Below are 14,872 nucleotides of genomic sequence, written 5' to 3' on the forward strand. Positions count from 1 at the left end.
GAGCTCTCATAGTACCCATATATAAAAAGGAAAATAAAACTGAATTTGAGAATTACAGAGGTATTTCCCTACTGAGTGTTCCTGACAAGATCTATGCAAGTATCCTTGAGAAACAGTTGAGAAAAATTGTGGAAGAAAAGCTTGCTGAAGAACAAGCTGGATTCAGGCCAAATAGTCGAGAAAGCATGGGAATATAACACAGATCTGTATTTAAGTTTTGTCGATTTGGAAAAGGCATATGAACAAGGTGCCAAGAGAGAGAAACTATTCAATACACTACAGTTATATGGTGTCAATGGGGCATTATATCAAGCAATACTTAGTCTTTATTTGAGTTGTAAGTCAGTAGTTAGAATTGAAGGAAGTACAGCAAAATGGTTTAATGTTAAATCTGGTGTGAGACAAGGATGTACATTATCCCCTCTGTTATTCATTATCTATATGGATCACATTATGAAGGAAAGTGGTATTAAACATGATATCAAAATTGGAGATGTTAATGTCAGCTCTTTGCTTTATGCGGATGATGTTATACTTATCAATAAATCTGCTACAAGTCTGCAAGATTCTCTGACTAAATTGAATAGCTGTTGTAATAGATATGGTATGAAAGTCAGCAATAAAAAGACAAAGACAATGAAAATAGGCAGAATCATTGAAAATGTCAACTGTTGTGAATGGAGAACCTGTGGAACAAGTAAAACATTTCAGCTACTTAGGCGTGATTTTTAGTGAAGATGGTAAATTAAATATAGAAATAGACAACAGAATCAGCAAAGCTGGTATGGTGGGAAGTCAACTGAATAAATTCATATGGAATAAGAGAGAAATTAGTCGGAACACTAAATTAGCTGTATACAAGACAGTGTTCAAACCAGTTTTAACTTATGGATCTGAGAGCTGGATCAGAAGTAAAACACTTGACCAAAGACTAGAGACCACAGATATGAGAATCCTGAGAAAGATTAGAGGCATGAACAGATGGCATCAATGGCAATATCATATTAAAAAGGAGGATATTAGGAAAGAACTTAACATTGTCAGCATCCAGGAATGCGTTAGCAGAGCTAATCTCAGGTGGTATGATCACTTAAACAGAATGGGCGAAGAAAGATTAGCAAAACAAGTGTTCTCTGCCAGGTTGGCAGCAAAACGACCCAGAGGAAGACCAAGGTGGATTGATAAGGTACAAAGTGCCTTAGACGATAGAAATATAAGATCTGATGATGTTGGAGTCTTGAAAAGTAACAGACTGATTTGGAGGAAAATTGTAGATACAAAGTTAGTAATTATGTAATTTTTTTTTCATGTAGTACTATCATATCCTGTACACCCCTTGAGGGTACATGGCAGGAATTTGATGATGATGATGATGATAAATACAATGCTATTATAATATTTATATTATTCACAATGAAGTGAAAAGTTAGGTTTTTGGATATTAGCTTTTTTTGGTATACGGAAATATCTTACTATCAAAATTGTCTAGTGAGCAATTCTTAAATATTAAAAAAATGTTTTTTTTTAAATAAATAGTTTCTAGTATTATAGTTGAGATGTACAAATAATCATAAATAATATTTGTGAACCTTTTTACACTAGTCTTTTTACATTAGGATTTTATAATAAGTTTTGGTTATCATAACTATGTGCTACTAGCACTTGCTATGTGCATGACTGAAGTATGATTTATGTCTAGAAAGATTTTTAAAATATTTGTATTAATTTCATAATCTTGACTTTCTAAATTTGCAAATGTTATACAGTAATATCTGTTCTTTGTTGTAAAAGATATTCTTCTTTCTCTAACAACAAAGAACAGGTATTACTGTATAACAGGCATCAAGGAGATTCATATCTGGATTATGAGAGTGTCAGTAACTAAGTATTGGGACAAAATATGAACAGAGATCACAGGATTAGATTTGGAAAATCCATATCAAACTTTATGAATAGAATACATAACAAGATATCTCCAAAAATAAAATTTCAAGAAAAAATGCAAATCTGGATAATGGATTAATAGTTTATTTAAATAGTTCTTCCTTCTCACAAATTGGTTACATTCTGGTATAGTCTATTTAATTCAGCATTCAATAAGTTCTTCAGTAATTCAATTATTGAAGAATTGAATTCAATTAAATTCTTCAATAAGCATTCTATTTCATTATCATTAAATTCCTGATATGTATCCTCAAGAAGTGTACAGGATATTATAATAATACTACATGATTAAGTTTATATTATCACTGACTTCTTATCGACAATTTTCCTCAAATATTACTATTCATCATCATCAGTGGTCCTAACAGGCACTTAAGCACCAATGACCTTCCAACTATTCTTGGACTTTGCAACCGTAACTAGAGGATAAGGTGGTTAGTTCTATGCCTTCTGGTGTGTCCTACAACAAGATAAATCCTAAAGCAAGAAAACAAGAGAAGATAAAACAAAACCATCTATTTCTTTAACATGGCTCAATAGAAAGAACCATACCAAATTTGATAACTATAGTTTTTACTATTCACCATGAAGAAACAAATGATACGAAATAAATATAACAGTTGAGTTGGAGAAGAAGTAATGATTTCTGCCTTCATATATCACATCAAATATATGTAAAGGCACAAATCAATAGATTTTTAACTTTGTGTGCACTGTAAATCTTGAAACTTGTTTGTGAATTATTCGAATATTTCAGTTCATCCATGGATGATTAATAGCCATTTCAAATTAAAAGCCGAAAATTATAATACTTAGGCACTTACAGGTAAATTTTTCCTTAATTACAGATTAATTTTGAAATTAGTAGATAGGAGCCAAGAGATAAATTCAGCTAACTCTTACTACACCACTACACCGTATTCAAAAGCTAACGACGAACTACATTTTTACCTGTATATGAAAAAATTTTCATGACTACAACCAAATGTGGTCATAAATTTATTGCCAGCACACTAATAAATTATATTACACAAAAAATGTGTTATAAATTTCTTACAAATTAAATTGCAATATGTTTCTGGCAAAAGTTACAAATATCTTAGTGATGAAGTTAAGGAATTAATGGACAGTGCTTACAGAAAACTATACAGAGAGACATTTCAGTAATGAATATATCCATCCCAAACTGCAATGCAGTTCTTACAACATCATACCATCCTTAGCATCAAGTGATTCGGGAGTACTTGAGGCAAACTGGCCCACTCCTCCTTCAGAGCAAGAATAAGGCCTTGTTTGTTTTCTGGAGGAAAATTTTGAGCAGTAATATGAATCCCCATTGCGTCCCAAATGTGTTCTATGGGGTTGAGATCTGGGGAGCATGCTGGCCACTCGCTCCGATTAATATTCTCAGTCTTCACTGCTCATGTAGGATGTTGTGTGGCATTGTCTATCATAAAAACGAATTCTTTGCCTACAGCACCACAGAACAATTGAATATGATATTGAAGAACTTTGCAATATCATTCACCAATCATAGCTCCTTTTTCCAGAACTTGTAGCTTGGTGCATCCATTAAGCATAATGCCCCCACACGATCCCAGCATGCTGTATCTATCCCTTTCAAGAACATTCTCGAAATGGTAAGCAGTACCACTTTCATGCCAGATCAAGTGTTGTCTAGAATCGGAGGAAAGACTAAAACAACTCTCCTCTGCAAAGAGTGCATTAGTCTGGGGTCTTGTCCAATTTTATGGATACAACACTACTGAAAACATGTTCTACAATTAGCTGTGAATAAAGAGAATCAGATGATACGCTCTGGGGCATATAGGCCTAATTATTGCAGATGTCTCACCACAGTTTATCGAGATATCTGCAACCTGTGCTCGAATGGAGCCGACTTGCAAGACCTGTGTGGTGTGTTGATTATGTTTGTTGTTATATTCAAAAATATGTCTTCATGATCCATGGTGGAGGGAGAGTGATCTCTTAGCAAATGTCTGGAACAGATTCCATTAGTTTGAAATGCTGTCCAAAGCCTGGATACTATGTATCTCACATAATGCTATGTGAGATTCAAAACTCTCTGGCAATATCAGTAATTCAACGGCCTTCTTCAAGCTTTCCAATTATTCTTCCCCACATGAAATCATCTAGATCAGAGCCCGTGGGTATCATGGCGCCCGCAGTGAATTTTTAGTGCGCACCCAGAGAAATTATTGTAAACTGCTTTGGAGCTTGCAGCAGTAATTTTGCAGCGTAGATTGCAGTATATCTGAGAGATACATTCATTACTAGTATGTGCTAAAATGCAAGAAAACAAACAAAAAAAACCACTGCAAATATAATACATGACTGTACAAATTAAGTGAATATTGAATCCAACATTATTTCACAGCCGAATATAGAAACTACAAGAGTTTTGTGCTGAATATATAGAAACTAAAAGTTTCAGCAGATGCAAGCATAAGTAGTGCCTTATGAGTGACTCGTAGTAAAGATGGAGCAAGCTCCAGACTTCTTTCCTTAGTATTTTCTATAAATGTAAAACACATCTTGCAGAGGTCAGCAACCTTTTTAATATGAAGAGTGCAATATAAAATTTTAAAATTACAGAGGGCTCATGACACAGGCATTTTTTCTCTCATTTCAGGCTTAGAAATTCTATGATTAGTTGTTTTTAAGAAAAAGGAGATTTGAAATTTTAACATTATTTTATTTAACTCGTTTTTACAACATATTTTTGTCACATATGAATGAATACAAAATACCCATAAAAAATAAAAATAAAAAATGAATACAAAAAGAATATTCATGTTAACAATTAGCATGTATCTGTCAGATCAGATGCCAGCGCCTTGCTTTATCAATGATAATGGCAAATGTATTTGTTTATTATGCAATAATACTGTTACTATTTCTAAAAAAAGAAACAGCGTGGCTATTTCTAAATTGGAAGACATTTCAAACCCATTCATGCCAATTGTAATTTTGAGTTTAATTATTTAAATCAGGAAGAGTTGGCAATGCAGCGCCTGCGAGCATCATTGCGCCCTTCATATTAAAAAGGTTGCCAACCACTGATCTAGATGATGTCTCTGAGATATTACAAGACATCCACGTCTGCAACTTTATTCCTTCATGAAAGAGCTTTCTTCAAACAAAATCTGCTTAGCACAGCCTTTTGCCTTTTATCCTGTTGAGTGCTACCATGTGATCCCTTTGTACATGATTAGAAAATTTGAATGTGCACCCACTTTCTACTTGAAGTTGTCCGTTATATAAATTACCACAAGCTGTTTCATCTGAATTTGCAATTGTAATCTTTAGAAACAGTGTTTGGCCTTTGTTTTGGACACCAGTGTATAATACATTCATAGGGACTAATGAGAATACTAGGTTATGAGGGACAGTTTACTAGAGTGAACTTCTTTAGAACCTGCCCATAGACCTTTTTTTAGGACTTTTCAGAAGTTTGTGATAGTGATATTTGCTATAGTAAGAGTAAATTGTAAAGACCAGACTGAGATCTGAATGTGAATTATAGCATGTTGCACACACGATCACTGGATGTGATTACTGGAATTTCTAATTTTATGAGTCTTCTGCATAGTTTATAGTTAAAGAGAAACAATCCATTACAATTTTATAAATTTTAAAGATTATTCTCATTATATGCCAAGTATATATTTATTTTCAAAGATTAATTAATCAGTTACCTTTCTTCTAGCAGTTTCTTGCATTTCTTTTTCATCTAATGCTTCAATTTGTTTTAAAAAGTGAAGATCTAAGAGTAAATCTTCTTTTGCTTTCTTAGCTTCTCTATGCATCCTTGTAATAAGACATTTATCCAAAGCTAATTTTACCTGTTCTTGCTTTTGCCTTTTTTGTGCTATTTCCCACTGGGAATCTAATTCCATGAGTCTTCTCTGCTCTACCTTTTTAAATAAATTACAAAACCAAAAATATTAATGATAATTTAAAACTATTACTATTTGTCAAATGAAAGTAAAAAGACAAAGCCAAGAGTACAACCTGAAATGAAAATTGACTAAACAAAATATCTGCATTAATGATCACAGTATATCCTAGTAATCCAAGTCAAGAGGAAGAAGCACAGGAAGTATAATAATATGGGAACAGAGACATGTGGTTTGGGCCTAAAGCAAATGCTTGTAATTCCTGGAATGTACATGCAAATGGTGCCACAAGGCTTCTGAGCAGAAGTGTTGCACCACGAATGTTGATGATATAAATGAGATTAACTTGACATTTGAAATATATAGAATAAAGCAAATTATTAGACAACTGACCGGAGAATTAGAAAAAGTTGCGAAGTATTTAAAGAAACTCAGACAGGATAAGAAAAATGAGCAGAATAAGAAGAGGCAGGAAAATACTGATGTAAGATAACAATGAATGATAATAATAAGGTATGTCAATTAGAATGTAAAAAAAAAATAATATGGTAAGATAAATCATTCATGAAATTTGTGACTGCCAACAAAGTCAACACTTTTAAGCTTTTTAGGAGCAAAGAAACAGAAAAAAAAATTCAGAGGTATTAGTGACTGTTGGAATTAATGATTTAAGTGGTGATAAATATAGTATGAGATAGGATATGAAAGGGTTGCTGGAAGATGCAAGAAAGAAAAGTGAGACAATGTAAACTGTTAGCTTATTACCAAGATAAGGCACTATTGAGTTTAAGAAGGAGGGCTATAATAGCAAATGATTCAATGAGCAAGCTGTGTAGAAGAAATGGGTTTAATATTTTGGATATGCAAAGAAATGATGGTAGTCTGATGATAGAAAAGTCTGATGGTAGAAAAGACTTACATAAGAGGGGTGGTCTGCACTTGAATGAATATGGCATGAGGAGCCAGTAGAAATTATTTATTGGGATGGGACCTAATGCAGAGGCAGGAAAATTAGATCATCATCATGGGAAGAATGATTAGAATGTGTTTAAGTTCGGCTATGGTATGCAAACATAAAAATGATATGAATGTCAATGAGCATGACTATGAATCTGATGACAGGGTTGGAAATGTATGTTTTGAGTTCAGATTTTTTGAGTGCCTGAGAAAAGGAAAAGCGAAAATTGCCCAACTGAGCCAAGCAAACTGTAGATGAAGGTATTAAAAAAAAAAAAAGCCGTGGGGTAACTCATGTCCATACACCAGTGATTTCCAAACTGGGTTGTGCAGGACCCTAGGGTTCCCACAAGGATTATATAGGAACAAAAATTGCAATAATATTTTATATTGCATTATGTATGGTTGTGAGACTTGGACTATAGCAGCAGAGGACTGGAAAGGAATTGAAGCATTTGAAATGTACTATTTAATAGTATATTTAACTATTGGATAGTACTTTTAGGAATAAACTGGATAGAAATAAAAACCAATGAAGAAGTCTTGCATGAAATAAAAGAGAGTTAAGAATTGAAAAAGAAGAAAACACAGAAAGAAAGATGTCTCCATTATGTGTTCCTTGGACACATATGGAGACAACAAATGGATTATAAAAGTATTATAAGGGAAGAAACCAGATAAAAGAAGAAGAGGAAGGAGGAAATATACAACCTTAGAGGAAGTGTTTGGATTAATTGAAAAAAAAAGGTTATAAACTACTAAAGAGGAAAGCCAGAAATAGGATGACCTGAAAGAGAGAACTCTCCGTAGTGATAGGGACTGTCCCTTAGAATGATGATAATTGTGTTAGGCACAAACAAATTTGGTAAAGGAAAAAAAAAAAAAAATTGGTCAGCTTTTTTTGAAAAATTTTTGGTTATTCCAACTGATTTATGGACAGAGCTTGATTATCACTACATTACCACCTTCTTGAGTGACAAATTACAGTGCAACAGCCACGACCACAAGTAGCATATGTGCTTCACACATTTTTTAAATGAGAGTGTGAGTGACTCACTTGTATTTTTCAACTGGAAAAAAAAAAAAAATTTCTACTACTGTGTTCTTGGCATTATTTGTGAACAAAAGTGAAGAAATTGTGCTTTTTTTAAGAAGACTATTTTTTGTAAAATTGCCATTTATTAGTGCCCCATGGAGAAGTTTTTTGAAAAGAAACCATGTCCATGAAGGAGATAATGATGAACTATGATGATGTACAATTATCTCAGCACCAAGAACGAGTCAAGCAAAGAGAGAGAGAGAGAGAGAGAGAGAGAGAGAGAGAGAGAGAGAGAGAGGTTATCACTACTCAAAAATGTCATCAAAAAAAGATTTTGAATTTTTTTGTAATATTTTTGAGACCCAAATAATGTTAACAGTAATAAATATTATTAATATTATTTGGGTTGACATTTACAGTTAGCTTAGAATTAGATTATAGAATCCATTTGTATGAATATGTCTGTCATGATGAGATATCCACTGGCAGATTATATTGGTAGAATTATGCTTGGAGTAACTGATAGGCTAGAGATCTTTCATGTCACACATGAACAGAATAACTTACAGCACAAAGAGGAATAATTAAGCAACTGGTTTAATCGATTCAATATTTCTTCTCAGTCATAGAGACATCATTGGAAAAACAATGTTAAAATAGTAATAACATACTGACAAGAACACACAAGAAACAATAAGTGGAAGAAATTAGATAGAATAAATAAAGACAAAAGTCCTGAGTGCTGTTGGCTAGCTTTAGATGTTGGAAGGGAGGTCTAAAGTTTCACAAATTTTGGGAGGTGTAATACAATCATATTTATTAAGATTAGGTTGGTTTTTTTTAAGTCTGCTGCAGATTCTAAAAAGAGTCTTTTAAGTTTGTATTTGATGCAATGGAGCATGGTGGTTTTCTTCCAAGGCATGGTCTGCTACACCTAATTGACAATAGTTGTGACAGCAGATGTATTTTTTGTTCTACTAGGCAGATGTTAGCAGATCACCCAGTCTGATCATAATATCATAATTTGCAAGAACAAGGAATCTTGTAAACACCTGGAATAGAGAGGAGGAAGCGGATCTTTAGGAAAGTGGAAGACAGTTTCAAGTAAGGTTTGAATGCAGTGTGGAGATTATATTTCTTCAAAGTTCTGGCTATTTTTTGTGAAGTGCCACAAATATTGGGAATAGTAATGGCATTACTGTAGTCTTTATGTTGAGAGGGATGTGAGGAGGTGGAAGGGACTGATAATTTGTGGATGTTTTTGGAATTGTAACCATTGGACAGGAAGGTTTGGTGAATTAAGGCAAGTTCTGCAGTAAGGAAGCTTGGGTGGGACAGAGATTGGAAACTCTGCTGACAAAAGTTTTGATGACCCCCATATTGTTGAGAAGGGGTGGGGATGATGGGAAAGTTTATGTATGTATCTACCTGTGTGGGTGGATTTTCTGTAAACTGAGAAAAAAAAAAGGGGGGTGTACCATTGTGTAGATGTGTGGTTAGAGTATCTAAAAAAAAAAGAGAAGCTGTTGTTTTTTTTCTTTTTCAATAGTGAACTGGATTCTGGAGTGTTGACTGTTGAAGTAGAGGAGGAAAGTGTGCAACGTGTCTGAGCAATGTTGCCAAATAGAGAACACATCATCAAATAGAAGGTTTGAGACTAGTAGTATCAAGAGCATTTTTTTCAAAATGTTCCATATAGAAATTGGCCAGAGGGGGTGAGAGGGGAGATTTTTTTATTTGATTTTTATGGCACAAAGACATCAAAGGTCATATTGTGCCAGGGTGCAGGTTACAGCAGTACATATGGTAAATGGTTAGTAGGACAATCACAAACATCTGTACTAGAGATCTTGGATTTATAATGAATGAACAGGAATTTGAAGTTTAAAGGTCACATAGCAAAAACTGCAAATACAACTTAAAAGATAATTATGATGTTGAATTGAACAAACAGTGACATATAAGGATAAGGAAGTCATTTTGCCTCTTTACAAGGCCTTGATAAGAGCACACCTGGATACTGTGAGAGCAGATTTGGTCTCCTGGTTTGGAAGGAATATAGAAGTTGTCAAAAAGGTACAAAGAAGAGTTACAAAGATTATATTGGGATTATGGAATGTAGATTATATATTTAGAGAAAGGACTGCAGACCAAGGTAAACAGGAGAAAGAGGGGTTGATATGAAAGAGGTGTATAAACTTCTGAAAGCATTTTATAGGATATTATCTGATGAAATTTTTCGTTATATGGAAGGTGAGTAGAGAACACGGGGATATCCATGGAAGTTAAGTTTGGCATAGGTAAGAAAGGAGAAGTGCTAGATTTTTTTTCTCACAGAACAGCGAGTAAGTGAAACAGTTTGCCTATTGAAGCAGTGAGTGCATCTAGTGTGTATGAGCAACATTTTCTCCATGATCTAAATATTGGATTATTATGATATAAAAGAATATGAAACATCATAATTCTCTAAAAGATTGCTGAGAAGACTTTGCACAAGATATTGCTTCATATATATTTATTCAATAAAAAAATATGCAAAACTCTTTCAACTTACTGCCTCTATGGAGAAACCAAAGTTCAATTTGTAAACCATTTATTAAATGAGATAGTAAATTTTTATGATATATCTAATAGCAAATATTTTAAAGTAAATATCTTATGTACTTACCATTAATTTTGCTTCCTCTTGTTTCAGAGTTTCGTCCTCTTCTGCTCTTCGTAACTTGTCAGCAAACTGACTCTTTTGATACTCAGCAATTTCTAAATTCCGTTGTCTTTTTTCTGCTTCATTCTGAGTTATCTTTTTCATTTTAGCTTCTGCATCTTTTTTCCAAAATTCAGAAAATATTTTATCATCTTCGTCTTTACCTTTATCCAACTGACTTTTCAGCTTCACCTGTTCCATGCCTTCAGAATAAACCTGGTCTCTAATTTTTTTGCTGATAAAATTCCTTAGGGTATCACAACTTGCTCTATAAAAACAGGATTATGTATATTATTAATGCTACACACACACACACACACACACACACACACACACACACACACACACACACACACACACACACACACACACACACACAGAGAGAGAGAGAGAGAGATTCAGATGTAATAACATCACTTATGAATTCAATAAAGTGAAGAGGCTCAAAACAAAAGATAAAATCTACCTACAGGCCAGTAAATATTATATACTACAAAGAAAATGTTTAGCAAAAGAATTTTTGTTTCTTAGCTTATATCTAATAGGATCAAAAGAGGTCAATGATTTTTTTTTCTCATTCAAAACTGATAATATATCATTAATTGTATAAATACCATGAAATCAAATCAATGTGAGAGGCCTGCTCTATATGATAAAATGTCTTTCATTCAGTGTGTCAATACATTCGTCACTTGCTGCTACAGATTCCATTTATTCACCACCCATCATAAGAAAATGTGCTCCTCACACTTGCTGATCATATCCTATTCAATTTCCAAGGATGGAAATTGAATGCCATGTATTAAAATATCTGCCTGTGTCTATCCCATAAAATCTCTTTAACAAATTATATATCATTATCATATCCTTAGTTTGCCATCTATTTGTCAATATTCATCTTTGCAATATTCTCCTGAACTTCAACTCCTATATAAAGCATAGCTTATAATCTCCTCAATTCCAAATGGGGATGATCTAGTAAGAAGTAGCCAAAATGGCAACTGGTCTATAGAATGCTCCCTATGAGGATACCCAAAGGTTTGTGGATTACAAAGTTTAGTTGATAGTAGAATAAAAGTAGATATGATAAAATCTTATAAGTCATAAAAGGGATTTTATAAAGTAGATGATGAAAAGATTTTTCAGTAAATGATAGAATGGAAAAAAACAAGAGGAAGTTGATGTGGTTATAGCAAAGGTGTAAGGATTAGATTTTTGTGCTTGGAGGTGAAAGAGTAGAAAGCAGCTTGGATAATGAATGAACAAGGATGAACTAGCGATTTGGAACTTCGTAGCAGCTAGGGCAATGTCCAGCTGTTTTCATCAGGAAACCAAGACAAACAGCTAAAAGTCAGCTGGAGTAAAGCAACTCAACATCAGCAGAGTCCAAGATTGACATATTACAGATTAATTTGGAGGAAAATTATCAACAGAAAGTCAGTAATGATGATGTACTATCATAACATCCTGTACAATCTCTAAGGGTACATATGAGGAATTTGATGATGATGATGATAATAAAATGAAAAGAAAGCCATTTTCTAAATAATGAACTGATATATATATATATATATATATAGGAATGGTAGTTGTTTGTCCTTTAGATTATTATTTTCTTATATTTTCTTTTTTATTAATTATGATGTCTAGGAATGGTAGTTGTTTGTCCTTTAGATTACCTAAACAAAATCAATATGTTCCACCATACTATCAAATTCACACTAGATCTTGAAAAGGACAAACAACTACCATTCCCAGACATCATAATTAAGAAAAAATAAAATAAGTGTCAACTTATCAGTTTATAGAAAACCAACAAATACTGAATGTTATCTAAACTTTAGCTCATCACACATATCCCCAAAACTCAGCATTATTCACATGCTAAAGAAAAGAACTATACAATTCACCACAGACCATAATGATCTACAAGAAGAATTAAACAAAATATCAAATGATCTACTCCTAAATGGCTACCCTAGAAGACTTGTTAACAAGATTCTATTCTCCGATATACCACAAAGACAACGTGATGACACCCAATATATATCTACTATAACTGTTCCATACGTTGGTACCATCTCCAAAAAAATAACTCGTCTCCTAAAATCACACAATATTAGAGTGACCTTCAAGCCAGTTGAAACTATCCAGAAATTTCTAAGATCACCAAAAGATTTCAATCCTTTCTACAAACATGCAGCAGTTTATAACATCCCTTGTTCCTGTGGTCTAAGTTACATTGGTCAGATGTCTAGAAGCTTCGAAGTGAGACAAAAGGAACACATCGGCTATATTAGAAACAACAGACAAGATATTTCTGGCCTTTCTTCCCACTTCTCTACAACCAACCACATTATTTAATGGAATAAAAGTCTTATGCCATATATAGAAGAAAACTACCATTCCAGAATCTTCAAAGAAGCTGCTACAGTTGCCTGTTCCACAAATAACCTCAACAGGAACCAAGGTTTAATCCTACCAGACATATGGAAGACTTTAATTAGAATAATAAAAGCACAAGAAATGAACTTCAGTGCAAACTACAAAATGCATCTCAACAAGTAACTCATCATTACTTTGAATCTGCACTCTAATTTTTAATTTTATGAATAGTCAGACGGCCACAACTATTTAGTATGAACTATTACTAATAATTTCTCTTTTCTTTGTGTTTTAACTTTAAGTTACCTCTTTCCCCAGAAGATGTAAGTCAAACGACTTACGAAACTTGTAGGGTCTTTTATCAATTCATTGTGTTTTATATAGCTTATTATAAAAAAAAATGATCCAGTTACTGGAATACACCATGTGAAGTAAATCATATATCAGCGACACGGGTATTGTTTCACGTGCACTATTTTGTTATTGAAATAGAATTGCCAGTTAACGTTTAACTTGTAATTTTCATTTTCTTTGCTCTCCTGATTGTACCCTGAGGAAGCCGACAGCATAAGCTGGCGAAACTAGTTGGTAATTAAAATAGTTATTCACCTACACTTGACCAATATCTAAATAATAGTTTATTCTCATTAATCTTTGTGGTCAAGAATTAACAATTTCTAATTAGAAGGGATTTGTTTGAATTTCATAGAAAGGTCTCTTCTCACCAAGCTGAAATCTTATGGTGTCCCTCATGTCCTTTATGAATGGGTCAGCAGTTTCCCAACTGGTCATTCACTGTGTGTTATGGTGGAAGCTTTCCTTTCATCAAATTTCTCTGTCCATACCAGAGTACCATTGGGACTCAGTGTTTTTATTCACACTCTTCCTCCTGTACATTAATGACCTTCCCTCACTAACCTCAAATTATCTCACTCAGTGCAAATGAAGACCTGTGTTCTTCATTTACACTGACCTCACCATTATCAAGTGAGGTGAAGATAATCTGGCATATTTCAATGATATCAAAACAAAATCGTGTCATATTTCTCAGAAGAAGGATCTTACTTTACTTTCCATTACTTTTCATAATATCCCCATCTCCAGTCTTGCTTGATCTTGCAACAAACATCACATAGCCTTCTCCAAAAACATTAGTGCCCTCTTTAGTTGAAACATTTCTTTTCACCTACACTCCATAAGTACCAAATTTGTCTGAACTTACTCACATGGTGTACCAAAAACCTCTTGCTCGTTTCTATCCAGAAGAGAACTATTATGCTTAATAAATACCTTCTCTCTCTCTCTCTCTCTCTCAAAACATCCTCTAATCACTTTCTCACAGATGCTATGCTTAATATGAACATGAATCATATCTGCTGAAGATGTAATGGAAATGTTCAATGAGTATTTCATTAATGTATTCCATGTAGGTGAGGCTTAAGAGTTGTGTTGAATAGCAATAGGAATGAGAACAGAAGGTTGTCAGTTCAAGAATGGGAAGTGTTTAGAATATTAAGTAATCTTGATATTAATAAGGCTGTGGAAATAGATGTGATATCACCATGTATATTATGGGAATGTACAAAACAGAGCTAGCAGTGCCATGGATTTAGTTGTTAAACAGAAGTCTAGCAACCGGAATAGCAGTCCCAGAAGAGTGGAAAGAAGAAAAAATAGTGCAACTGCATAAGGGAGGAATCCAAGTCAGGAGTGTCAAACTACAGGCCAGTGTACATATGAAGCGTAGTGGTGAAAGGTTAGAGACAGAATACAACCTTAGACTGATGACAATGGAAACTTTTTGAGAAATTAGCATGGATTGTTAAGGGGAGGTCATGCTTTAGCAACTTGGTTACTTGGAATAATTTTATGATAGGATAACTTGTGTATTGAATGGGAGAGATACTTATACAGTGATTTATT

At 33.7% G+C, this 14,872-nt stretch overlaps 1 protein-coding gene across 5 annotated transcripts in view; it reads right to left on the reverse strand.

The window, feature by feature from the left end:
* Positions 1–14,872, reverse strand: part of LOC150108566 (cilia- and flagella-associated protein 53-like) — a 119,662-nt gene that overhangs the window by 57,847 nt on the left and 46,943 nt on the right. For 4 of the 5 annotated variants that reach the window (XM_090416007.1, XM_090416004.1, XM_090416006.1 and 1 more), the window contains 2 exons: positions 10,529–10,832; positions 5,664–5,882 (listed from right to left, as the gene is read on the reverse strand). In XM_090416007.1, the coding sequence (XP_090272133.1) occupies positions 5,664–5,882; positions 10,529–10,832 (523 nt within the window). The remainder of the gene's footprint in view (positions 1–5,663; positions 5,883–10,528; positions 10,833–14,872) is intronic. The other variant, XM_090416005.1, reaches the window with a different exon arrangement.

This window comes from Typopeltis vanoorti, chromosome 3, assembly GCF_054136105.1.
Source record: "Typopeltis vanoorti isolate ZY-2024b chromosome 3, IOZ_Tvanoo_1.0, whole genome shotgun sequence".
NCBI lineage: Eukaryota > Metazoa > Arthropoda > Arachnida > Uropygi > Thelyphonidae > Typopeltis > Typopeltis vanoorti.